The 22,970-nt window shown below is 49.9% G+C and overlaps 1 protein-coding gene across 5 annotated transcripts in view; it reads right to left on the bottom strand.

The window, feature by feature from the left end:
- LOC138580092 (kell blood group glycoprotein-like) overlaps positions 1-22,970 on the bottom strand; it is a 537,793-nt gene that overhangs the window by 265,324 nt on the left and 249,499 nt on the right. For all 5 annotated transcript variants that reach the window (XM_069650368.1, XM_069650367.1, XM_069650369.1 and 2 more), the window contains exon 3: positions 5,302-5,511. In XM_069650368.1, the coding sequence (XP_069506469.1) occupies positions 5,302-5,511 (210 nt within the window). The remainder of the gene's footprint in view (positions 1-5,301; positions 5,512-22,970) is intronic.

The raw sequence follows: 22,970 nt of genomic DNA, 5'->3' as shown, positions 1-22,970 counted from the left end.
GAGCCTGAAATGCGAGAGAATGCACGCAGCATGGGGCATGAGGGGGCACATGCAATCGAGGATTGCGAGTGGAATACGTGCGTCTCAGGGTGCGAGGGAAGGCACACGGCCTAGAGCGCGAGGAGTGCACGTAATCAAGGATTGTAAGTGGAATACGCGCAGCACAGGATGCGAGGGGACACACGTGACTTAGGGTGCGAGGAGCGCATGCAATCGAGGAGTGCGATGGAATACGCACAGCTCAGGATGCGAGGGAACACACGCAGCCTAGGATGCAAGGGAGCTCACGCAATCGAGGATTGCGAGTTGAATGCATGCAGCTCAGGATTTGAGGTAACGCACAAGGTCTAGGATGCGAGGGAGTGCAAGGAGCAGGGGGTTAAAGGGGAGGGGGAGCAGGAGGTCAGGACACAGGAGGAAAACAACACGTGTGAAGGAAGAGAATGGGCACCAAGTTGTAGGGGTTGCATGGAGTGAACAAGCTGATTCTCCCTGCAGCTTCTTACCTGGTGGCCGCAGAGAGCAGGGTGAGGTCGTCCGCACCCACTTTCAACACTACAACCTCATCGCCCCAAACACCTGCACCGCTCAACACCTGTGCCACTCAACACCCACGTCACTTAACACCTGCGTCGCTCAACACCTGCATCTTTGCATCACTCAACACTGCAGCCTTGTCCTGCGAGGGCTTTCCCGCAGAGGGTCCGTGCCACTTATAGGTATGGATGTGTGGACGTAGAAAAGCGTGCTACGTGTAATCGGGCAGCGTCTCCTGCACACCTGCATTGCTCAACACCGCGGCCTTGAGTGGGGGGGGTTGTGTGGTGTGAAGCAAGCTGCATGGTAGTGACTCCATACCGCTGCTCCTTACTGAAATCTCTATCCTTGTCACTGCTCTTTACTCTCATTCTCCTTTTTTCTAGTTTTGCTCTTATTTGCTTCATTCCTTGATTTAAGCTCTCACCAGGATTGATACGTTCTTGTGTTATTCTCGCACCCGTAACTACCTTTTCCTGCAATATGTGCTTTGCATGCCCCGCCCTATCTAACCCCAGGCCTCAATCCTGTTCCCGGCTAAGTCCTTTCTACAGGTATTGGACTGTCCAGTTGCATCCGTCCCATGCACTCAACCCAACTTGGTAGATGCCAAACTACCACTCCATCCACACTTTGGTGTTGAATGCTGTATAACAATGCTACGCTGGGTCTCTGCTTGAGTGCAGTGTCATGGCACGGTCCATAAGCACCTCCAGAGGCCCACCAATGGGGTCTCCAAGACTGAGTGACTGTTAGGAAGAAAGATGCTTTGTTGGGCCAGGATTTTAGATGGAGATGAATTTGGATCCCCTTCACTATAACAAAACGTCTAACCATGAGCACTCCCGAAAAGCGGACGGCGCATGGGTGGACCTCGCCAGCCATCTTGATAAACAGGAATGATGTTATGTTATTGAGCATTTGTAAAGCGCCTCTCACCATTTGTGTGATCTCAACGCTCTGTGGATTGAGCGCCCTCGGGGACCGTAGTCCAGGTCAGTGGAGAAAGCAGGGTGGTAGGTAGTGCTTGGGAGCACCCTATATGTGTGCGGCTAGACCGGACTTTGTGGTGGGTATCTGCATTCTAATGCTAGGAGTGGTGTGGCGGTTGTGTGAGATCAGAAGAATATGTGCAGCTAGGTCCAATCGCCTTGGAGGTGGCTGCATTCTAGCGCAGGTGGTGCTTGTATATGAGGTTATGTGGGCAGCCAGGCCACATGTCTTCGTGGGGGATTGCTGCGTTCTAAAGATCGTTGTGGTGTGCAGCTAGGCTGAAATTAAACATGGGGGATAGCCGCATTCTAATGTTTTATGCTGCAGAGGTGCCATCATATTGGTGGGTAAGTGCGAGTATCCGTGCAGTTGTTCCTGATGACCTTCCAGTGCCTGCCGAGATAACTTTTCTCCCTATTATAGAGGTTTGGTGCTGTCGTTCTCCAGGAGCCTCCGTGTTGAACGTTGCTCTTTATCAGAAGATGCTATATGCATCGCCTTCTTGCTCTGCTTTCATGGGAACTATGCTGGACACTGGGCCTCATTAGGAATGTGGTGGCCGCAGAATGACCAGTGCCGGTAAGGGACCGGCACTGTTCATTCCGGGCCGCCAAATTACGAGGTCTGCAGTGGGTCCCGCTCTGGACGCCTGGCCAGACCAGACGTACAGAGCAGGACCCGCTAGCAGTCCAGGATGCTACCAACGGCCTGTCATTAACGGACCTGTTAGCATCCTCCCCATTCCCATTGAGCCCTATGGTGGCTCAAATGGGAATGGGGATGTACCGGGTCCGGGTCCCGCGAAAGGGATTTACCGGGCCCCCCAAGGTCGGAATGGCCCGGTAAGCCCCCTTTTGAGGGACCTGGACCCGAGTTTGGAGGTAGACATGCCGCTAAGAACGTCATGGCTATCTCCAAACTTGTAATGAGGCCCACTAAATTAAAATAATCCCTTTGCTGATATTCTATGTTACCCTGCCCAGCTTCCTTTGTCTTTAGTATCGTTCTATTTCATTTACTACCTGACGCAAGCTTCACGTCATCAGCAGAGCAGCCCTTCCCTTGCACTTTTGACCTATGATGTCCCAGGCGAGGCAGTGTCCTGGACTGGTACCATAGGACAGGTTGTTCTACCCTTCAGATGGAGTAAGCATCCATTCTGCCTTCGGCTTGGGATAGGCATTTTCCAGGCACTTCAGTATTGGTACTTCCTGGCTATACAGTGGCAAGAGCTGTGAATTGGTGTGATCACCTGGGCATGCGAAGGCAGTGCCTGGCGAATGCCTACCTAATACATTTAAAACTGTTGGCTTTGTCAATGCTTGTCTTTAACAGGACTTCGATGCCAGGCACAGATCTAAATCGAGTGGTTGCATGTACACTTGGTAAAGACATTTTTTATTACACCAGTGACGCAGTTACACCTAAAATTAAGCCATCAACTCTCAGCAGACAGCTTACAAATAATACTGCATGTCAAGGTTTGAGATTACTGCTTGATAGAGCTAGTTCTAAAAGGTCCCAGGAGGATGTGGTTTGGATGAGAAGAACCAGATAGCGGGTGGGAAGGAATGGTCCTGGGTAGTCAATGGGTGGGTAAATAACCCAACAATCCCCACAAGCTGTGTGTCTCTCCCTCCTAGATATACTCCAATGCAATAGTTTGAGCTTCAATGTGTCTCCTAAGCGCTACCTAATAGCCAACATAAAAAATTAGCATACTCCTGAGCACTCTGCTGCTTCTCCAATGCAACCATTGAATGAATCTTGTCAGCGTAAAGATCTTTCCCAAACCACACTACATCAGGCGGTCAATGCAGGACTGCCCTAGAAACAGATCTGTACTTTGATAACATATTAACAGCACTGAGAGCCCTCCCTTGCCTCCAGGTAGAACTTTGTGGAGCTCATTTTACTGAGTATAGTAATTTGACGGCGGGGACCTGGTACGTTTGACTCGGACGTTGCCAGGTCCACAGAGCCGAATTTATGTTCCGACGGCAGAGTGAAAATGTGCAGGGCAAAATGCGGTGAACATGCGTTTGCCCTGCACATTTTCACTCCGTCGTGCAAATGAGTAAAACGCTGACTACCATGCTCGCATAGCAGGCAGCATTAACAATTAGAATTAAATGCTGCCTACCATGTGTGTGTGTATGCTGCCTTTTGTCCTGCACATTTGCACTTCACCAAGCAAATGAGTAAACGCTGCATACCTTGCTCGCATGGCAGGCAACATTTACACTTAGAATCAAATGCTGCTTACCATGCGTGTGTGTATAATGCCTTCTAGCCTGCACGTTTGCACTTCACCATGCAAATGAATAAACGCTGCCTAACATGCTTGCATGTCAGGCAGCATTTACAATTAGAATTAAATGCTGCCTACCATGTGTGTGTGTATGCTGCCTTTTGTCCTGCACATTTGCACTTCACCAAGCAAATGAGTAAACGCTGCATACCTTGCTCGCATGGCAGGCAACATTTACAATTAGAATCAAATGCTGCTTACCATGCGTGTGTGTATAATGCCTTTTAGCCTGCACGTTTGCACTTCACCATGCAAATGAATAAACGCTGCCTAACATGCTTGCATGTCAGGCAGCATTTACAATTAGAATTAAATGCTGCCTACCATGCACGTTTGTATGCTGCCTTTTGCCTTGGACATTTGCACTCTGCCATGGAATTTAGTTGAGGATGCCTACCATGATCGCATGGCAGGCACAGTATACACTTACAAGACCTTCGGGGACAAAGTGTCAAGCAGTCCTGTGAAAGTGGTGCCAGCCAAACCTTGGCAAAATAACACAGTTCTAGCTGTCCCACCTTGATCCAGTGACAGAACGTGAGAAAGTAAAACATGGTGAAGACACACTAATAAACCTATTCGTGAAAACCTAAAACCTGGAATCTCTACTCAGGCACCAAACAATCTATCAGAGGTTTAGGAAAGGTCTGAAAGCCGTGAAAGCCATGTTCTTCCGGGAAGAGTTAGATTTCCAAAAACGGATCAGGAATCCCCCAGTTCCTTTGTAAGCAACAAGCTGGGAAGACATGGGGCTCATTGCAAGCTTCCTGGTATCCCACTGGTAATTCCGGAGGGATATCAGGAATCTGCCCCTACCGTCTCCACCGCCTGATTCCTGGTATTACCAGGATATTGCGGGAGGCGGAGATGCCGGTAAATTCCCATTCCATGGACCCCATGGGATGGGATTGCTGGAATTACCAGCACTGGTAGTACCGGTGGCAGTGATTCTGGCATTTATTTGGCGGTAGGGCCCAGATCTACCAGCATGTCAGGCCGGCCGGTAGATCTGGTCACCCACTGGCATACTTGTGTTCCCCCTGTCCTGAAAAAATGCTGGTGGCGGAATTACTGGCATTTTTCCCAGCCTGGGGAACTCGTAATGAGCCCCATAACCGTAGAGACCGGACCTGCCCGTTGGTCCAGTGTAATCCATCATCAGTTGCCTACAGAGGATTCAGCTTCCAGTGACACCAGTGCCGGCACCCTGGGCAATATCGTCTAATAACGACCAGTGAGGCACATCCTCCCGAGCATCACTCGCGGGCTTACATGGCGCTCAAAGGTTGTTGGTAATACAAACACAATCTGGAGCAGGCATGAGGGCACAAGCTCTACACCCGCATAATACAAAAGGTTTAGAACATTTATTTGAAGGTGGTGCGCACAGAGGATGGCGCATCTTATGATGGATGCAGTGTTCATGCTCTGTACGAATAGGAGTTTACTGAATACATTACCTAAGAGAGCCTTTAACATGAGCTGGTTTTCCTCCCAGAGTAAGTCAAACGTGTTGACGGATCCTGTTTCGAGGTACAGGGTGTCATTTGAGCCCCAGTTTCCGCAGACGTGGCCGAAGAAGTCCTCACAAGGGTCAATGGACGGGTCCCGAGAGCTCAGGAGGTTGTCGGTGAGAGTGCGGCAGGCCCTGGTTTCACACGGTCGGAACCCTGGAAGGGAACAAGAGGACAGCTCTTAAAGGATCCTGTGTACACTACTGGGAGCGGTTCTCCGAAAGGAGGACCCTGCCCCAGTTCCTCGGTGCACCCCTGTGGAAACATGAGCTGCAAGTCATTTCATTACAGTGATATGTCAGATGCACGACCCTTAAAGTAGAGTGAAATCACACAACGTCCACAATCGTGCGGCCACACCTGGGTCTTGTGTGTTTCCATGATGTCCGACATGCTTTGCACGACTCATAAACGTCATTTCATCAGTCATTGAATACTTGGGATTTGATGTTACAATTTCTTCTTTTTTTATTGTGTATTTGGTTATAAATAAACATTAAACACAGCTTTAATAGAAAATAGACAGTTATGCACTACAATCATAAACTCAAAGTATTATTAATATTTCCAGTTCTTCTGGAAGATCCATTACTCAACTTCTGGCCCAACATGCCTTTCCAATCAATAAAATACTAAATACATGTTCATATTGCCCTTCCTTACTTCATGCAATGTATGGTGCTGTCAGACAGGATCCCTTTCCATCAATAGCCTCACAGCCTCCTGCCAGACACAGTACCCTGCACCAGTTACAACCAATGAGTTTGCTCTGTATAATGTGCTCCAACCCTGGTTAGTGTATGTACCATCAGATTCTGTCACAAAAGCAGAATAGGCCTCATTATACTGCAATTCCAACACACTGCTTTGTGTCAGGTGATGTGGGCACAGCACAGGCGGCAGAGTCTTTCTTCATATCGGGCACCACACCAACTCCCCTGTGTAATCATATGTGCGTAATATGTTCAAACGGAGATAGATACCACAATCTCTCATCCTCTCCCTGCATGGCTTAAGGAGATCAGAGCGTGGCTCATCCCCACTCCCCGAATGGAATCGGCTCCACCCCACTCCCAGGTCTTCTTCTTAAGCAGATTTAAATAATCTGGGGTGTTCGAGAGCTGAGATAGTCTCACAGTGAACATGGGCTAAATATGATAACAAACTAAGGAAGACGTTTACAGGTTATGTCGTTCATCTTGTCGCCACCTGGTCCACAAGCTCATTTCCATCTAGAGGACTCAACCTAAGAGCGCAATAAAACGTACTTCTCTTGAGCAGCCAATGAGCATGGAGGGAACAGATGCCCAATTCGACTCGCAAGGCCTCAACTGGCGTAGCATTCGATACCTTTAATATAGATCTTAATAGGTTCCCCTCAAATCTATCCAACCAACCCACATGGGGCTCCGATAGTAGCTCGAGGCCATATGTCAGAGCGGGGCTAATGCTCGGCTGATGTCTCTAAATCAGACCCTCTATCTTGTTACCTCTGGATCCTGCCACAAAGCATTTTTTCAGGAGCCACTTCTTGAATTCACGTGCCGACATAAGCCGACCAAAGCGTTCACGAGTTGGAACGGAACAAATGGAAAATCCAAGATAGGTGAAACAATCTACTATATCCAACTCAGTGCCATTTGAGGTCCAGACAAATTATTCCGAGCGCTTTTTATTTCTGCCCAGTATCAGGATTTTGGTTTTAGATGTGTTTATAATCAGATTGTTCACACTTATATCAGCACCCAGTACATTAATGGCACGTCGTAATCCGATTGCTGTACGATCCATAAGGTTTGTATCATCGGCATACATTAAACAGGGTATTAAATCACGACCAATTCGGTCCCATCAAATGGGTATTCAGATCGGACGTATAGAGATTATACAACAGGGGCGCTTCCCCGTTTTAGGCCAATATTAGTTTTAGTTTTCGTCGATAGGGTGCCCTCCTGAGACAGTCGTATGGATACCACAGTATTACTGCGCAAAGACTTAATAAAATGCAGTAGGACCGGATCAAGCCCCCACTGGGATAGCTTATGCCAAAGCTTCACTCTGGAAACTGTATCAAAGGCTTTCGAGAAGTCTATAAAGCACACATAGATCCTTTGGTTACGGGCAATGGAATCAGCAAGTAAGTATTGCGTGACACAATTGTTATGCAAGTGCTGTGAGCCTTGCGGAAGCCAGATTGGCATCTATGCAAACGTCCTGTAGATTCGGCCCAGGCATTAAGATGTTTCAGCAATAGGGTTGCAATGATGTTGGCACAACAGTCCAGCCTGGCAAGCATCCTGTAGGTGGATGGGTCAGCTGCCTCCCCTTTTTATAGAAGGCTATCAATATAGACTCCCTCAGAGTCCTGCAGAGTCTTTGAAATGAGCAGTGTCTGCTCTTTGTGTTCATTTCTTGGACGTGTGAACGTGGAGGAGGAGCTTGTCACCATAAAGACTCTGGCTCCAAGTGGAGCGCTGCAGAGTCCTGCTGAGTCTTTGGCAGTCTTCGGCTGCGAGGCATCTGCACTGGAGGACCCTCACTGTATCTATGTGGATTGGGATTGTGGCTGTCGCTCCTCAGAAGCTGCCCTCTCAACCCCTCCACTTGGTCCAGTGGCAAGATTAAGCAGCCTTGCAGCCTTCTGTGCGGGTGGAAAGGGCGAAAGGATATTGAAGGTGAGCCCCTGAAATTGTGAACTGTGTACTTTGATTGTGAGTTTCTGTGGTGCAGTATTCCATGACCTCAGCCCTTATACTCCCCTAGACACGGAATCTTTGGACTGTGTAAATTCCATCAACATGTTGGAAAATGGCCCGTGGACCAGGCGCATCGGCAAACTGCAAGAGGAGGCTTTTCCCTCTCCTTCTACTCCACTTAGTGGCATTGGCCCCAATTTTCACTCCGAGGGGAGCCTCTTTGAAATCTTAGGAAAATGAGCAGAACATTGTATACAGTCCCCTTGCAAAATCCCTACAGCAGGACTTTTCAACCTCACCGCTTTCCACCTCACGTTGCAAATTGGGGTCTGAATCTGGTACAACGGGGGACCTTTTTCTACTTGAGGGATGAAAAGAGGCCTCAATGCGTGATGAGCCAAGAGTCCTCGCTCATCCCGCCTAATTTGACACTTCTGCTTCTAATGCCTCTTCTCCCTTCTGTTTCGGAGGATACACCCCCACTATTTCACTCTGCTTTGTCCTCTGTGAGTATGGACATGTTCCCTGAGTCTCTGCCCGCGGTTACTGGGCCCAAGCCTCTCGACGTGGAACCACGAGTGACAGAGGAGCACACCGATGACTGGATCTTCGAAGAAGATGCTGAACATTTAGAGGTGGGTTTAACCGCCCAGACTCACCTGACTAGGCTGGTTTGTCGTCTTCAGCGATTAACCTAAATTCCAATTCGCAGGGTTCTCAGCTTTCTGCTGCTATGAACCTGGAGCGTCAACATGCAGCCTTGGCAGCTAGACTAGCCGTGGACATTTCAGACTTGAGTTTTACTAGACAGTGGCCCTCATTACGACCCTGGCGGAAATCGAAAAACGATGGCGGAAATGCAATACCGCCATCGAATAGCGCTCGGTGCGATTATGACCCGTCACCGTAAAGTACGATGCCATTAGCGACACCGTAGTGAACGCCAATGCTAACTGCACCAAGTACGCGCGCGCGCGCCATGCCAAACCGTAATTAGCACCATGGCGCAAGGGTACGCAAATTCCGACCCTAGCGGACATGTACCTAACGCCATCAAGCACGGCGGAAAGTACCATTCCGCCATGGTGAGAAGTACGGCATCGCGAATCAACCGTAAACGGCCCCACTGAGTGCTTGTACACCGCTCCCTGGCCACATAGTACAACTCCCCATAGGTGCAACGAAGTCACAATGCAACCAGTGAAATGTACAAGTCACCCATGCATGCCAACGAACAAAAGAATCACAAGAGGGGCCAATGGGAGCTGCAGGGCACAGATGGCACGAATACAGAAGCTATACCAATGGACATGACCTCAGTCTCCCACCAAGAAATGCACGCAAACACAGGCACCTGTGACCAGCAATATTCCGATAATCACATCATTCCACCAATCCACCTGGCTGACCGGCATCTGTTACACAAAACCTAATCCCCCGCCCCTGAGCATGACATCATTCAAACAGTCATATTGGCAGCCCTCACCCCTGACCTCACTGGGCTTCGTAGGCAAACGCGCCCAGCACAGTACCACGCAACTATACTCCGAAGCTGGAACCCAATGCAGATCTCCTCACAATACATTGCTCCCCAAATAGGAATATGCCACATCACTTGCAAAGAAGAACGCTACACGGCCCATATCAGAATAGAAATTTAATGCACAACAAATTCACCAAGCCCATACAGCCATTAGGCCATGAACTCCAAAACACATTTTACCATTGTGGGCTGCATCCGCAATAAATGACCAGCTACTTCTTGTGTGACGCCCTGTTCCTTCATGGTACACAGGGGCTACATTCTCGTACGAAAAGGCAACATGGAAGCGCCTAGAACCGCAGGGCCGTCCCAATAGGGAGGCACTAGTCCAGCTGAAAGGCCGAAATGTTGCTCCGAGCCACTAGTACTGCGTAAGGGCATGTGGCCCATTGGCGATCGTCCCATAAGATCGTAATGCTGCTCCACTGATTAACACGAAGCAGCAGGTGTCGGGAGTAAAACCCATCTGCAGGAGTGGCATACAGATGGCAGTGGCAAAAGGGGAGGAGATACCTGTCAACCAAAAGAAAAGAAAAAGAATAGAATGGCCATCAGAACTACATTCGAACAACTCACTTCAATGATCACACTAGATCCACAGCCATATGCATGCTAGCCCACTCCAAAGGATCATCACCACCCCAAAACCACTTGCGACTCATAACTATCCATATCGAGGTGAAAACACCATCACAAACGAGTGTACCTGTGCATGCGTCTGTGAAAACAGAATCCATCAGATGGGATTGGTAACGTGCATGGACACAAGTGTCTGAAGGCGCGTCGAGACAGGGAGGGCTCAACAAGGCCAGATAGACGATGGTCCCACTATGGCAGCCCTGCATCACATAGCGCAGGGGAGGCGGACAGATTCCAAGAAGCCCTGTACATGGCAAACACCGTATCAAATCATCTGTCCATGCATCCATTCATCATTCCCTCATCCCGTAATGATAACGCCTGTTTCCATACTCACATAACATGTGAGAATTCCATTGAGTCTGTGCGTTATGCAGCCTGCAAAATCCACTGTGCCCCAGCCCGTAATTCCAGTGTTGTGAAGTAACATGTATTTGGGAACGTCCGGCCTCATCATCCACTTCGCTATTGCGCATCCCAAACTATTCATATCAATCATTGCATCCTCGCCATGGCCCCTGTCCCAAGGACACTGAACAATAGAACGTCATATTTGCAGTCAGACCTGTGGGCATCTCCTCGCCGCTAGCTGAAGACCGAAAGCGCCGCCCTTCGAATTCCTCATTTGCAACATCACGTCGAAAAGGCATCTGTGGCCGCTTGAAATCACAAATTAATCCATCTAGTGCGGCTGTGTGTGAAAATGGCAACTGCCTTCACTCACAAATGGGAGGCCCCGCCCGTCGGTGAAGCTCGGTACAGTGTTGCATGAGGGTCCACCGTTACTCGAGTACTACGTTCCACTGACCCTTCACAAGTCTGTTCGCGACTGCAAAGAATGCATGTGAAACAATGGGACCATAGCCGAATGAACATATCAACCAATGTTACACGGCCATCGGGTACTAATACATGATTGTAATAGCAAGATGCCATTCCTCGAATTGCAGCGTTGTGTGCGGGACGTGCTCGCCCAAAGGGGAGAGCAGCTTGCACAGGTGGAATGAATCACCACAGGTGGAGGCCATACAGCCTGAAAACACATAAATTGCACACCCAGTCTCCTCCCACAACCACACCCACTCCGAAATGCTACCGGCAGGACTCGCGATGTTGGCCCTGGGGGACCTGATAGCACTGCAAGTACTCCAACTCCAAGAAGAAGACGAACACCAACTACAACCGGCCGCACGGAGGAGACGCAGGAGGAGGAGGAGGGCAAGGCAGGGCCAGCAAGGGCTGCCAGCACAGCCACTACCACCACGCAGGCAGCCCGCAATCCCACGCCTCCGAGCACATCCGTTCAACCTCACTGATGAGCAGATCCACACCCTCTACCGTTTGGACCGGGACACCATAGCCGCCATTGTGGACATGACACAGGCTGACCTTGTCAGCATGATAGATAGCCCAACCGCCATCCCACCCCTACTGAAGGTGGTGTCTGTACTCCACTTCCTGGCCACAGGCACCTACCAGCACACAGTCGGACAGTTGCATGGCATTTCTCAGCCACTGTTCTCACGGACACTATTGCAAGTGCTCGATGCCCTCCTGCAGCACGCAGACGACTACATCTCTCTACCACGCTCGGAGCAGGAAATAACCAACACAAAAGTGGGATTCCATGCACTTGCCGGCATACCGGGTTGCATTGGTGCCATCGACTGCACCCATGTGGAATTGGTCGTCCCACATGCCATGGAGGCCCAGTACCGCAACCGAAAACATTTTCATTCTCTGAATGTACAAATGCTGTGTGACTCCAACAGGATCATTACACATTGTTGTGCCCGATTCCCTGGATCAACACATGATTCTATGGTCTTGAGGAACTCTACAATACCACGCTACATGGAGCGACACGCAGGGAACAGATCCTGGCTACTCGGTGAGTCTCATTTCATGCATGATGATGTGGGGTATGTGATGCGGCAATGACCTGGCAGGAAGGGGGGGGGTGCGTACGTAGCAATGGCATTCCACATAATTCGTTTATCGTCCACATACAGGTGATGCCGGATATCCACTGAAGAGATGGCTCCTCACACCAGTCCGGAACCCACGGGACCAGCATGAGGAGGACTACAACCATGCCCACTCACGTACCCGTGTAGTCATTGAACAGGCATTCGGCCTACTGAAGACCCGTTTCCGGTGCCTCAGCAGGTCTGGCGGGGCACTCCTGTACCGCCATGAGAAGGTTGCAAAGATGGTGATGGCATGTGTCATGCTCCACAACATGTGCGTACGTAGAAATGTGCCCATGCCCCCTGACGCAGAACTGCAAGCACCTGAAGATGGTCATGATGAGGGTGGGGATGTGGCAGCACCTCAAGGAGTCTGCGAGGCACAGGAGGGCCGTGAAATTCGTCAGCATCTCATAGATGCATGCTTCTAGCACTCACGCCTGGTGGCTGATACATGGACACGGGACTCGTGGCACTGTGTGTGTCTGGTACATGCACAATATGGACTGTACGCCTATGATGGCCTAGTACACAAAGATCATTGTCCACACATCTCATTGTTTGATCGTGCATTGTTTATGGCATATGTGATATCATGTTGAACACCCTATCGACCCGCCACCCAAGTGAGCCCAACACCCCCCCTCCACCCTCCTACCTCCCCCCGAACACCAGTGTCCAAAGATGCTCATTGTCAGTGGGCAGTCGCTATTGCAAGCCCCCTCTGCGGGTATCAGGGGCACCCCTGCCTGTGGAGCGCAGGTTCCTCCCAGATCTACGTTGGGGGCTGCCCTGGACGGAACTTGCAACGGATGATGTCTCTGCCTGCTCACGTCCATGCATGTCCCTAAGGGTTTGTGAGAGCTCAGTGAGCACACGGCGCACTGCGGCAAGTTCGGCACATACGTCTTTGGACGTCGCATGCAGTTCCCCCCTCAGGCTCTCGATGCTTCTCTCCATTTGGACTCTCAGGCTCTCGGTGCTACTCTCCATTTGTGCCCTAAGTGTCTCAGTTGATGTTTCTATGTCTGCCTTAGTGCCCCCACATCCATCGGCATGGTCCTTGAGGAGCGTGGCCAGTTGCTGCTGTTGCACGATTAACTGGTCGAGGGACTGTTGCCTCTGCTGGGCCATGGCCATTTGCGGTGGTGTCACAGAGGGGCTGTTCGCCTCATGTTGCCCTGCCACAGGGCTTGTGGGGGATGGCCAGTCGTCGTCTTGTGGGTGCCCCTGCGTGGTATCCTCATGGTGTACGGGATGGAACAGACAGGGGGATTGGGACAGGTCATGGATGGATCTGACTTCGACATCCCCGTCTTCTGTGTCGGAGCATGCTGCCATTAATGGGGTGTCACCTATGGTGCTGCTGCCACCAGAGGCAGTACCTTCTGTGGCATCCATTGGGGGGACCTGTGGTGGTGCTGTTGTGGGCATGCTGGCTGCTGGGGTGCCTGTTGATGTTCCCTCCTGTGTGCTGCCACTTGATATGTGCTGCTGCCGTGTCTTGATGCGTGCAGCTGAGGTGGAGGGTCTTTGGCCGTCGGTCTTGGCCCTCTTTGCAGGTGTGCTGGTAGGGGTGTCCTGGAGGTCGTCGTTTGGATCGGACCCTGTGGTGGAGTAAAGGAGGGCGAGCGTTATTAATGGGTCTGTGGGAATTGGAATGGCAATGTATCACATGCATTGGGGTGGTACCTGAGGGTGATTTGGGTCGGGGCCTTGGAGGTGCCTTCATTTGTGTGTGGAGTGAGGGTGCAGTTGTTTGGCAGCCTGCAGTTAGGGTGTGCCTGCTGCACGTGTAGTGGGTGTTTTTGGGGTTTTTACTTATTTATGTATTTATTGTGAGTTTTAAAGTGCGCTATCAGGCCAATGTGTGTGGACGTTCTCCTGGCCATGTGTTGCTGTTGCGCTATGTGGACACATGTGAGTCACATGATTGGACATTGTGGATTTGGCATGGTTTTATTTGGGCCACCTACCTGATTCTCCGGATGTCTGCACTCCTTTCTCCATCCCTCCGACTCCCTCTATGCTCTCCATTCCAATGGTGGAGGCACAGATTTCTTCCCAGGGGGTCAACTTGATGGGTGATTCCGATCCTCCCCCGGTGGCTGTGGCAATGTTGCGGTTGGCAGAAAGTATGCTACGGAAGCGTATCCGCAGGTCGTCCCACCGCTTCCTGCATTGCTGTGGGTTGCGGGGTGCGGTCCCCACCGCACTTACCCGCTGTGCCACCAGGGCCCATATGGCCTTCTTGTTCGCAAGTGCCGTCCTGGTCATTTGCGTGGAGAAGACGGCGGCGGCATTCTCCTGGAGGGTCTCTGTTAGCACGGTGAGTTCCTCACGGGAGAAGTGGACCTGCCGTTTGCGGTCGCACGCTTTCTTCGCTACTTTTCCCATTTTTCTTGGTTTCACTAGGGTGGATGACGGGTTGGGATGTGTCTCAGGGTGGTGTTTTTAGTGGTTGTGTGTATTTTGTGGTTTTATAGGTGTACGGGGTGTTGTTTCCCGTTCCGGGCCCATGTTTTTACTTCCGTTTCCGTATATTTACGGTCACCGTACTTTCCGGTTGGCGCTCACTGCGGTGTCCGCTATGATGGGTGGCGGTATTGCACCTAGGGCGCCGTACGGCGGCGGTGTGGGCCGTTTTGGGGTCATTTCCGCCATCGCGGACTTTGCACTTCCGCCATGGCGTGGTGCTCGTGCCCGATGGGTCGGAATGGGCCGCACTTTGCTCCATCGTGCAATGGCGGAAACGCTATTTACGCTGTGGCGGTCCGGTCAGTCACTTTCCGCCAGGGTCGTAATGAGGGCCAGTCACAACTTAGGTTGGTCGACCTTGTGGGTTCGGGTTCCTCCACACCAAAATACTGGGGCACGCTGGCGCTCTTGGATCTGAGGACAAACTCTTGTATTAGGAGGACTCTATGATCAGAAGACCACCGGGTGGCCCCATCGGTGATGCCTGTCCAGTCCGCTTTAATCACTGAGGTGCAGGAGATGAATAAGGAAGCAGGGCCTGGGTTTTCTTCTACGCACATACAGGAGACCTCGACATCTAATACCTTCTTGACCCCTTCTTATAGTCCAAATGAGGACACAAATATCTCCTCGACTCCATCTTCAGACTCAAGTGACACTTCCTCTCTGGGCAGAGTAAGAGTGGACACCGTCTCAGTACCTGTGCAACAGGGGGGGATTGATCGTGTCCATCTGCAGAGTTTGGTGATGGCGTCATTGAACATCACCATTAACCCTTTTTGAAACACTATGAAACATTAAATGAGTCTCTGAAAGATCAAGCTCCGCTCCTGGTGAGGAACGCACGCAAAACTCTCCTCCCTGGAATCCTTCGCAATATCAGTTCACTCAAGATTGGATAAGGAAGCTGAACTCTCCGCTCAATCGCAGTCTAGGCTTTTTGATTTGGCTTGAGGGGAGGATTGGGAGAAGACTACGATAATGACAGGCATCCTGGACTTATTGAAATGGACAAGAAGCAACAGAGGAGCTTGTGGGTTGGGAGATGGGGGTTTACCCAACCAACATCAGGTGATTAATAGCCAAGGAACCAATGTGCCGTCGAAGACACAGAGAGAAGAAAGGGCAAAGACCAGGCCTGATGAGGTCCGTGACCATCCCCCAGAACCCTTGTCGGACCTGGGTCCAGGGCCATCCCAGCCTCTAAAAATAGCCACCCATGTTAACACAACTCTTTCTCAATTCAGTGGGGAGTGTTCTGCGATGTTGTTAAATCCTATTGAAATCTTACCACCGGTTCCTACGGTGGCCGGAGCGACCCCCCTGCCTCCTTCAGAGAAAATATACTCCGTCTTTAAAAACACTAACACCTGAGAAAATGCCTCCAAACAAGTGATCAAATATCCTATGCAAAGAAAATCTAAGCATCTCCCTGTCCCCAAGAAGGGGAAATCAAACGGCTCGAGAGCCTTCCTCAGAAGGATAACATTGACTGATACCGTTCGAGGAGATCAGGGCTTGTCTTTGCCTCCATCCAAGAAGAAGGTGGACTACGGTCTAATGTCAGAAATCATTGAGGACTCACACTCTGAAGATGAAAATCTCCAAAATATTGTTGAACTTATCCACTTACTCAGAGGATCCGCCAGAAGGACAAGCAGAAATAAATGAGCGGACCTTCGTGGTGGATGGAATGGCAGCCAACGTGCTGGTGATGGAGGAAGCTGGCGTCTTTTTCGATGCCACCCAAACTGACACAAGCACTGAGCATGGACCGGCACAAAACAAAGATCTCCCTGTCTACACATTGGAGCAAAGAAGGGCTCTTCTGCAAAAGCAACCATATTGTGCACTTCCTGTAAAGGAAGAATTGCCCAAGAAGACAAATGGAGGCCCCAATAGTGATGGGGAAAGTCCAAGCTATCGATCAAACCACGCATAATGATCGAGAGGATAATCAGGGAGAACGATGGTCTTATATTGAACAGAAGGAATGAGTTAATTTTATTACATTGCTCGCCCAAGCTTCGTTTCATTGACCAAAACGATATCAAGATCGTAGCGTTTGTCACTGAAAGGCACATGGATTGGGTGATGCTGCACCTGAACTCTGTTCTAGTAAAGCAAGCCATTCTGGAGGTATCTCCGGATTCTTTGCATCTAGGCTTTGAACTAACAGATGGAGGCTGGGGCACCTGAACTCTGTTCTAGTAAAGCAAGCCATTCTGGAGATATCTCCAGATTCTTTGCATCTAGGCTTTGAACTAACGGATGGGGGCTGGGGCACCTGAACTCTGTTCTAGTAAAGCAAGCCATTCTGGAGGCATCTCCGGATTCTTTGCATCTAGGCTTTGAACTAACGGATGGGGGCTGGGGCACCTGAACTCTGTTCTAGTAAAGCAAGCCATTCTGGAGGTATCTCCGGATTCTTTGCATCTAGGCTTTGAACTAACGGATGGGGGCTGGGGCACCTGAACTCTGTTCTAGCAAAGCAAGCCATTCTGGAGGTATCTCCGGATTCTTTGCATCTAGGCTTTGAACTAACGGTTGGGGGCTGGGGCACCTGAACTCTGTTCTAGCAAAGCAAGCCATTCTGGAGGTATCTCCGGATTCTTTGCATCTAGGCTTTGAACTAACGGATGGGGGCTGGGGCACCTGAACTCTGTTCTAGCAAAGCAAGCCATTCTGGAGGTATCTCCGGATTCTTTGCATCTAGGCTTTGAACTAACGGATGGGGGCTGGGGCACCTGAACTCTGTTCTAGTAAAGCAAGCCATTCTGGAGGTATCTCCGGATTCTTTGCATCTAGGCTTTGAACTAACGGATGGGGGCTGGGGCACCTGAACTCTGTTCTAGTAAAGCAAGCCATTCTGGAGGTATCTCCGGATTCTTTGCATCTAGGCTTTGAACTAACGGATGGGGGCTGGGGCACCTGAACTCTGTTCTAGTAAAGCAAGCCATTCTGGAGGTATCTCCGGATTCTTTGCATCTAGGCTTTGAACTAACGGATGGGGGCTGGGGCACCGGAACTCTGTTCTAGTAAAGCAAGCCATTCTGGAGGTATCTCCGGATTCTTTGCATCTAGGCTTTGAACTAACGGATGGGGGCTGGGGCACCTGAACTCTGTTCTAGTAAAGCAGGCCATTCTGGAGGTATCTCCGGATTCTTTGCATCTAGGCTTTGAACTAACGGATGGGGGCTGGGGCACCTGAACTCTGTTCTAGTAAAGCAAGCCATTCTGGAGGTATCTCCGGATTCTTTGCATCTAGGCTTTGAAATAACGGATGAGGGCTGGGGCACCTGAACTCTGTTCTAGTAAAGCAAGCAATTCTGGAGGTATCTCCGGATTCTTTGCATCTAGGCTTTGAACTAACGGATGAGGGCTGGGGCACCTGAACTCTGTTCTAGTAAGGCAAGCCATTCTGGAGGTATCTCCGGATTCTTTGCATCTAGGCTTTGAAATAACGGATGGGGGCTGGGGCACCTGAACTCTGTTCTAGTAAAGCAAGCCATTCTGGAGGTATCTCCGGATTCTTTGCATCTAGGCTTTGAACTAACGGATGGGGGCTGGGGCACTGAACTCTGTTCTAGTAAAGCAAGCCATTCTGGAGGTATCTCCGGATTCTTTGCATCTAGGCTTTGAACTAACGGATGGGGGCTGGGGCACTTAACTCTGTTCTAGTAAAGCAAGCCATTCTGGAGGTATCTCCGGATTCTTTGCATCTAGGCTTTGAACTAACAGATGGGGGATGGGGCACCGGAACTCTGTTCTAGTAAAGCAAGCCATTCTGGAGGTATCTCCGGATTCTTTGCATCTAGGCTTTGAACTGACGGATGGGGACCTGGGGAAACATAACATAGTGGAAAAGGAAAGCTCAAAACAAATTCCGAGTAGGGCAAAATCTCGGATTGCAAGGCGGTTCCAGAGCAATCGAGTGTTTGATCAAAGAACTCTTTCTACACAAGTGATCAAAGACGTAGCCCCCACTGTGCAAAATTACCATCAGGTCTGCCGTGTCTCCATTCAAGTATCGTATGACACTAGCCATACTAGGGAGAGAAAATTCAGGATGCACGATTTAACCAACGGAGCCTCGAGTCCTTCTTCAGACTGGTCCTGGCTGCCGGGAGTCCTTGCGTGGAAAACAAACCTTTAACTACCTGCCCGTGTGGCGATCTGCTCATTGAACATAGCCCCATGGAACACCAGCAGGGGCTTTGCTCATCTGTGCAGGAAAGGAGAACTAGATTCCTCAAATTTCGATCTTATTTGCCTACAGGAAACGTGGTTGGATACTAAGCCACTTTTTTAAGACTTTGAAACATGCTTTAACCCTGCTATAAGTCGGGAGGCCGTCTGCGGGTTTGCTGACCTTGATGAAGCTGGGACAAAGTCTTAAAATTGTGGACTCGAGAAACCCCAGCCCGTTTGTCCAGATGGTGGTTCTAGAATGGGAGGTAGCTGCAGGCCAGGAATCCTTGCTGCTAGTCGTATTCAATGTTTATTGGAACCCGGCTGGGTTTGGTGATGAGGAGTTTGTTGATTGGTCCCTGGTCTGATGGCCAAAGTTTGGGTTGATTGATTTAAAATCTCCCCTTTTTTGATAAGTGGTGACTTGAATGCAAGGTTTTTGGATGAGTCTGGGTTGAAGCTATGGCGGAGCATTATGCAATAGAAAGCAAGCCTATGGATGTCTGAGATGGAGGAACGTGGCGTATGTATGATAGATGGCACACTTAGAGATGACATTCTGGGTCCGTGGAATTCAAAAAGCCCACTTAGACCATTATTTAGCATCTATTGGTCTGGTTAAACATATGTGCTCCTTGAATGTCACGCCTACGACTGAGAGTCACCATGCTATCCTACATGTCTGTTTGAAAGAACAGGAAAGAGAGGCACAGAGAAGCACAGGGATATCATGTCAAATCAATCAGGCGGGAAATCACCTGCAAATTCCCCCCCCCCCCCCCCCCCCGGGAAAGTTCCAGGGATTACAGAGTGCTATAAAAAGGCTCTGTCCTCGAACTCTCAGGATGAGGACTATCCTTGCATCCTTTTGAGATTCCAGATGAAACCGAGCCCTGAAAGTAACTTGACGGCCAACAGATTATACTATCCCAATGAAGAAGTAAATCCAAAAGAAAGAACGTAGGGCAGATTTGTGGGAAATCGATCGCCTGGATAAGGGCAGCAAATGCTCCCCTTAAATAAAAGCGCAAACGGTGGTATAGGAAGTGGCTGCTGGCCACAAAGGCGCAACGGCTTCAATTAGATGCAGAAGTCATGATGAAAATGATAGCGAAAAAAAATACTCGTGACCTACGGGCCTTACTTAATAACAACTTCACATCCCAACTGGCAACGATGATTTCATGTGACGGGTCTACCTCATATGGAACAACGGCTATAACGTCTCTGCAGCTGCTCTGCAACCAACTACCAGAGGCGCCACATGCAAATGAGTTCTGGCCCCAATAGCCAGGCCTCCCATCGGACGTCCGCGCGGATCCCGCTTAGCTGGGGTGCCGTTGACATTATAACCATCAACACAAAACTTTTCTGTACACCATGTCTCTTGCAATAAAAACACATCATAAGCAGGTAACGTCGCTCGGCGGCCCGTAGGGTTCTGCCAAAAAGAATGAAAACCACCTGAATTCCAAGAAACGCAGCTCGGTAACCGCGCATTCCCGGAGTTTCATGCTCCACCAACGCCTGGATAACCTAGAGTATCAGACCTCCAAGCGGTGGACGAATGCCCCCTACAGTTAGAGCCCATTACGGAAGTACGTATAGCGGAATAGTTGTCCCTCTGAGAGCATGTAGCGGGGATTTGACGTGTACGCATATGAGGCTGTTGAACATGTGCAGGTAACGCGACATCGTGGGGCAAATCCCTTACTTCACGACATACAGTGAGCAGGAAGCCCACGCGCTGTGTGTCCTGATGGTGCAACCCAATAGGGCCGTGATGGCTGGGCAAATAAACCCCATCACCCCATCACTGGCCCAATGTGTGGCACTGTTCACTTTTGGCAAACAATCCTCATGAATGTTAGCATGGTAAAGGTCAGGTAACCCACTAACCAATATAACCTCAAACTCTGCATACTTATCTTACTAAAAAAACTCACACAACCATCTCTCGCACCACAAGCCGCACGCACTTCACCACACTGCAATAACACATAAGCCGGAGCAACAGCACACGCGGACTGACACCGATCCAATGCTCGCACCAAAGCTCAGCACCTGGTGTCTACCGAGTTGACGCTGCCAAACAGTACACCACTCCTCTCACTATCCTACTCCCTCTTCACCTACTAACCCATCCCACCTTCTCGTTTACAGATCCGCCAGAGCGCCTGGGGACAAATTCAGTTGGTGACGGTGCGCGGTACAAATACCTTTAACATTTAACTTTTAACATGTCTTTAGTAGTAATGTTCCTAAGAGACGGAACGTGATTGAAAAAATCCACTAGGAAGCTACAGTTCACGAATGGACTGGAGGCCAGTGCAGAAGGTTCTTCCAGTTTAATCCCCTTCCTGAACAGTTACATTCTGTTAACTTGACAAAATGGAACCAGTGGCTGAAAATCAAAACCATTATTTTAGGAGTAATTTAAAAAAAAATGGGTTTAAGCTCCTAAAAGCAAGGATAATTTCGTGCAACGCTAGAACGGCTTATTTTAAAGTCATAACAGTTATTTAGGAGTGTGAAAAGTGATGTTATATTGTTAAATGTTATAAAACGTGGTTTATAATAAGTCCATGTTGGGTCTGGAGACATGTATTGAAAGCGCTGACCCCTTTAGTAAAGATTAAAACCAGCATGGCGTTGCAATAGCTACACACTTCTGCCAACAGGTGGGAGTCCCTCTGCCGAGGCACACAGCCTGGAGCCCGTTCAGGGGTCTGTGCAGTCCCCACTTTGCCTCATCAGAGGCGAAATGTCCATTTGCACACGCGCCTGGTGCTGCCCAGAAGGAGGGTCCAGCAGCGAAACGCTGGGCAATTCTCCCCCGGCCAGCCCAGAGGACAGCTCTCCCAGCATTGGCCATTCCGTCCACCTGATCAGTGGGCATCTTAGCTCTCCTTGTGGCAGGGTCCTCAGCGTGCTTAATGAGCAGTCCGCAGTGGTGGTGCTCCCTGGGTCTGTGGGCACCTCCTTCCACCAGGGTGATTGATGATGCCCGGGGATTGATCACAGCTGAGAGGCGAGGCTGCTGCCAGTGAGGGCGGAGTAGAGTGCCACTGCCCCCTCACAGGCGCTAAAATCATTATATGCACAGAGAATAAAGCAGCCTGTCTCATGTGCGAGCCACGCGCCTGTAGGCTGTGCGCAAGTTGCGCGGGGCCTTATGCCTTAGGACGTTGCACAGAAGTTTCCAAACTAAGTTCATCCGAGCAATCCTTTGGCTTTATTTATTTATTTGGCATTTGTAAAGCGCACCGAACCCAAAGGGATCTGGGCGCTTAGTAGCAGTACATGCATGAGGTAAAAAAAAAACAGAAATGACCGCGCTCAGAACTTTTCCAGGGCATCAAAGGCATAGCGCCTAGTAGGCTAGGAGCTGGGTGTAGAGGCACGAAGGTTGGTGGCGCGATAGGTGTGGGCGGGGCTGATCTTACGTATATTGAAAAGAAAGATGTTAGTGCCACTGGAGGGAATAAAGTTGTAGAGGAGTTAATATAACTTTAAAAGCGGATCTAAAGCGTGCATGACTGGGGGAGCGGGGTGCGAGGAGCTCAGGGGGGAAAGAGACAGGTACGAGAAGGGAAGGGCTGTTACAGGCTGGGAGATAGAACACTTTGGTTTTAGAGGAGTTGAGCATTAGGTGGTGCAGAGCCAGTTGGGTATTCTGGGGGGGGGGAGTCACTAGTGATAGAAGGGAAGGGGGGTGGAACATGCGTGTGACATCTTTAATAGGAGCACCCAAAGGAGGAGATAGGTTTACCAAGGGAGGAGGCATAGAGTAAGACAAGAAGGGGGCCTAGGATACCTACCAGAAGAGGTGTAGGATCAGGGAAGTCAATTTTCCAAGAAATAGAGAAAGAACAGTGTTTGATAACAAAATCTTTCATATGAAATGTCTACCAGCCCCAGGAAGAGAAGCTGAGGCATAGGATGTGAGTACTTCAGCATTGAACAGGAGAGCCTGTCTTTTAGTGTGAGTATCTGGTACATGAGGGCAATAGTGGGATTGTGATCTGGGTACATGGGCATGTTACGGCAATGCCTGGCAACACAAACTGGTTTCGCTACACGAAAGCTTAAGCTTGT

The sequence above is a fragment of the Ambystoma mexicanum genome, chromosome 3p (genome assembly GCF_040938575.1).
Source record: "Ambystoma mexicanum isolate Mex_15411 chromosome 3p, UKY_AmexF1_1, whole genome shotgun sequence".
NCBI classification, from domain to species: domain Eukaryota; kingdom Metazoa; phylum Chordata; class Amphibia; order Caudata; family Ambystomatidae; genus Ambystoma; species Ambystoma mexicanum.
This window is presented reverse-complemented; position numbering and strand designations above follow the sequence as displayed.